Source organism: Dermacentor albipictus, chromosome 1 (assembly GCF_038994185.2).
Source record: "Dermacentor albipictus isolate Rhodes 1998 colony chromosome 1, USDA_Dalb.pri_finalv2, whole genome shotgun sequence".
Lineage (NCBI taxonomy): Eukaryota > Metazoa > Arthropoda > Arachnida > Ixodida > Ixodidae > Dermacentor > Dermacentor albipictus.
Window position 1 is genome coordinate 357,065,160 of NC_091821.1, and position 2,887 is coordinate 357,068,046.

Below are 2,887 nucleotides of genomic sequence, written 5' to 3' on the forward strand. Positions count from 1 at the left end.
ATGTACTCCAATCCACGCTGTGAATTAAAGTGGTTGGCCAGCGAAGCTGTGGTATCCCCTGATCCGCTAGACCAATGCGACGGCCTTGAATTGGGTCCTGCCGAGCTTGAGCAAGACGCTGTTAAATGTATATATATGTTGACCTAGCTGTTCCTTTCATCGCTCATCGTATTCGCGCTGCTCTTCAGGCGTCCTAACTGTGCGTGATATGCTTTGGGCAGAAACCGCTGCGTCCTACCTAGCCTAACCACGACGCCGTTGTGCCTATTGACGTTGCTGCTCCCGTCGCCGCTGTGTTCACACTGCTCTTCGGGACTCCAAACTATGCGTGGCCTTTCCATAGCGCTATCGGAACACAAATTTGCTAGGCGGGTTTTTCTTCTACGTATGAAAGGGTAGTTACGTCACGCCCTGCTTCGTATGCTGCAGTTGCCGCTTCCAGTCAACTGTATAGGCAATGCGCAAAAGCTGCAGTTTCCGCCTCCCAGCAACTGCAGCTTATGCAACCGCAATCTTTAACGGGAAACGCTAGCGGCAAACGCTCTGCGCGAAGGCGAGCTTTCTGGCCTTTTTTCAGCCACATTTCAGGCCATCGAAATATTTTAGGCTAATAATTAGGCAAAGCACATCTGAATGTCGTCACATGAAAAATTTCAACCTACGTCGCAATGGGTACTCATAATAGTTGTCGTTTAGAGCTTCTCTGTCAAAGCACCGTCACAACGTACATTGTAGACCTTTTTTTGTTTCACCACGCTTGTTTTTGTTTATATGAGTTACATTTATCCACCATATTATTCAGGTAAAATAATCAACCACCGCAGCTGTGAAGCTTCGTGCCACATCTAAACCCTTTAGCGTCGAAAACACGAAGTGACATAAATTTGAGGCGTGCGCCGCATCGCCAGTCGTATATGTAATCATCGCCCGATTTCACGTGCTGCCCGCGTGCGCTTTTCCTGAAGAAGAAGAAGATGATGAACTATGATCGGAACGAGGCCGGCGCCCTCAGCCAGTTCCGTAGGCCCGGCGGTCTGCCGTCGGCGACGGAGGCGCCGCCGAACCTCCATCGACGGGAGGCCCCGCCTCGGCCCGAGCGGACGTGCTTCGACCTCGGCGTCGACCGGCACGCCGCGGCCGGACCGCAACGTCGTCCGTTCCGCGTGCCGCCGTCGCCGGCGCGATCGACCGGCGGCGCTCGCGATTACGAAGATCAGCTACACCTCGCTGCCTCGAGTGCGGACCTTCTGGAGCGCTTGCAGCAGGGCAGCAAGGAAGGCCTGACCTCGGTGCTCGTCACGCTCGCGCTGTGCGTTTTCATCGGACTCATCGTGTCTGCCGTGCTCGCCACGAGCCGGCGGCTGGTCGCGGGAAGCGATCCCGATCCGGGCGCAACCGAGGCGGCCGCCGGCCTCATGCTACAGGCGCCGGCGATCGCGCCTCCTGTGGTCACCGGCAGCCAAAAGAAACGCGGTGCTGACAACGGTGCGGACGGAACGGCGACGGATGCGCGCCAGCGGGCTTTGGGCGCCGACGCAGGACGGCGCCGAAACGCGACTGCACAGGCGTCCTGGTTGGACAAGCTGGAGGAACGGGAATGGACGGTGGACCTCAACTCCAGTATAACCGTGGAGTCGGATATTCCAGCGACCGTTGGCCTCAACGGGTCAACTGCCGCATCCGCAAAGCGGCAGCTGCCGACATGACCCATGGTACCGCACGGATGTAACGTCCACGACGCCATATGTTACAGACTCGTGTGCGTATTGACACCCTTTACAGCGAATTTGGCATATATAGCTAGCGTGACCCGCAACGCTACCATCGCCATAGTTTTATGTCTGGAAAACTGCGCGATGTCATTCCACGTTGAATATATTGTTTTCGGTTGTCTGTATAAGCAGAGCTCGGACAAGAAGTGTGCGCGCAAGGGGAGATGCTTTGTTGGTGCTAAAACTTCACCGTGTTTCTCAAAATATTAAGAAAATGTTTCCTAAAATCACTGAAGTAGCTTCAGCAAAAACGATTGTTTTGAGAGTTGATATGCTGTAAGCAGATGCTGTCGCACTATAGCTCTCTAATCGCGGCTCGGCGGATGTATCGAGTCTGTGCGCAGGGTCAGGTTGAATGTCACACCTGTACACGCGCTCTGGCCACCTGAATCTGTATTTCTGGCTTGTAACAGGCACAGAATAATATGTGAATTGTCGTATCATATGAAGAGCAACTCTTACTTGCTGACTTCCACACCGTTCTGTCTTACGGAGTATACGAAAAAGCAGCCTTCGGGCAGAATATACTATAATGGACAAGACTTCCAGTCTTCTCAAGGAAACGCGCATGAATACATGCTTCAATTAGTCACGTTTTAACTTTTTTTTTGCAGGTATACATCGGACATCGTGCTCACAAGATTGGCCTCAGCCTCAACGCAACGTCTGTTTATTAGTGAAAATACATTATATGTTGAAATTGCGAGTTCCATCAATAATACCAAATAGCGACGATAATAACGATCGGTAAGCCTGCAGAACTGTTCACGGGCGTTTCATAGACTGTCCATCGTGGAGTGCTGCTCGAAAAAAAGAGGGCGTCGTCATGGTTATTGACAGAAAGTTGAGTACCAACGGGAAAAGAAAACACTTGCAAAGAGAAAGATGACAATACTAAGTAAACAGCTCCACATCAGGTTAAAAACTTGGGCGACGCTGTATAACCGTACGTGGCAAAAAATTTCAGACGAAATATTTCGCAAGCAGGCTTTCTCGCACAGCTAAACACGCATTTTGAAAGCTTTGACGGTGGGGCTAACGGAAGGCGGCAGTAATGACGTCGCCAGACGCCATGTGGACACCTCAATTACAATTATAGCCCTAGACCTGCCACC

The 2,887-nt window shown here is 51.9% G+C and overlaps 1 protein-coding gene across 1 annotated transcript; it reads left to right on the forward strand.

Moving 5' to 3' along the window:
* Nucleotides 1-968: 968 nt before the first annotated feature.
* LOC135901886 (uncharacterized) lies at nt 969-2,472 on the forward strand. The gene is made up of 2 exons (XM_065431715.2): nt 969-1,759; nt 2,387-2,472. Exon 1 carries the CDS (start codon nt 975-977, stop codon nt 1,704-1,706), a length of 732 nt encoding a protein of 243 aa, XP_065287787.1. The 5' UTR covers nt 969-974; the 3' UTR covers nt 1,707-1,759; nt 2,387-2,472.
* The last annotated feature ends 415 nt before the right edge of the window (nt 2,473-2,887 follow it).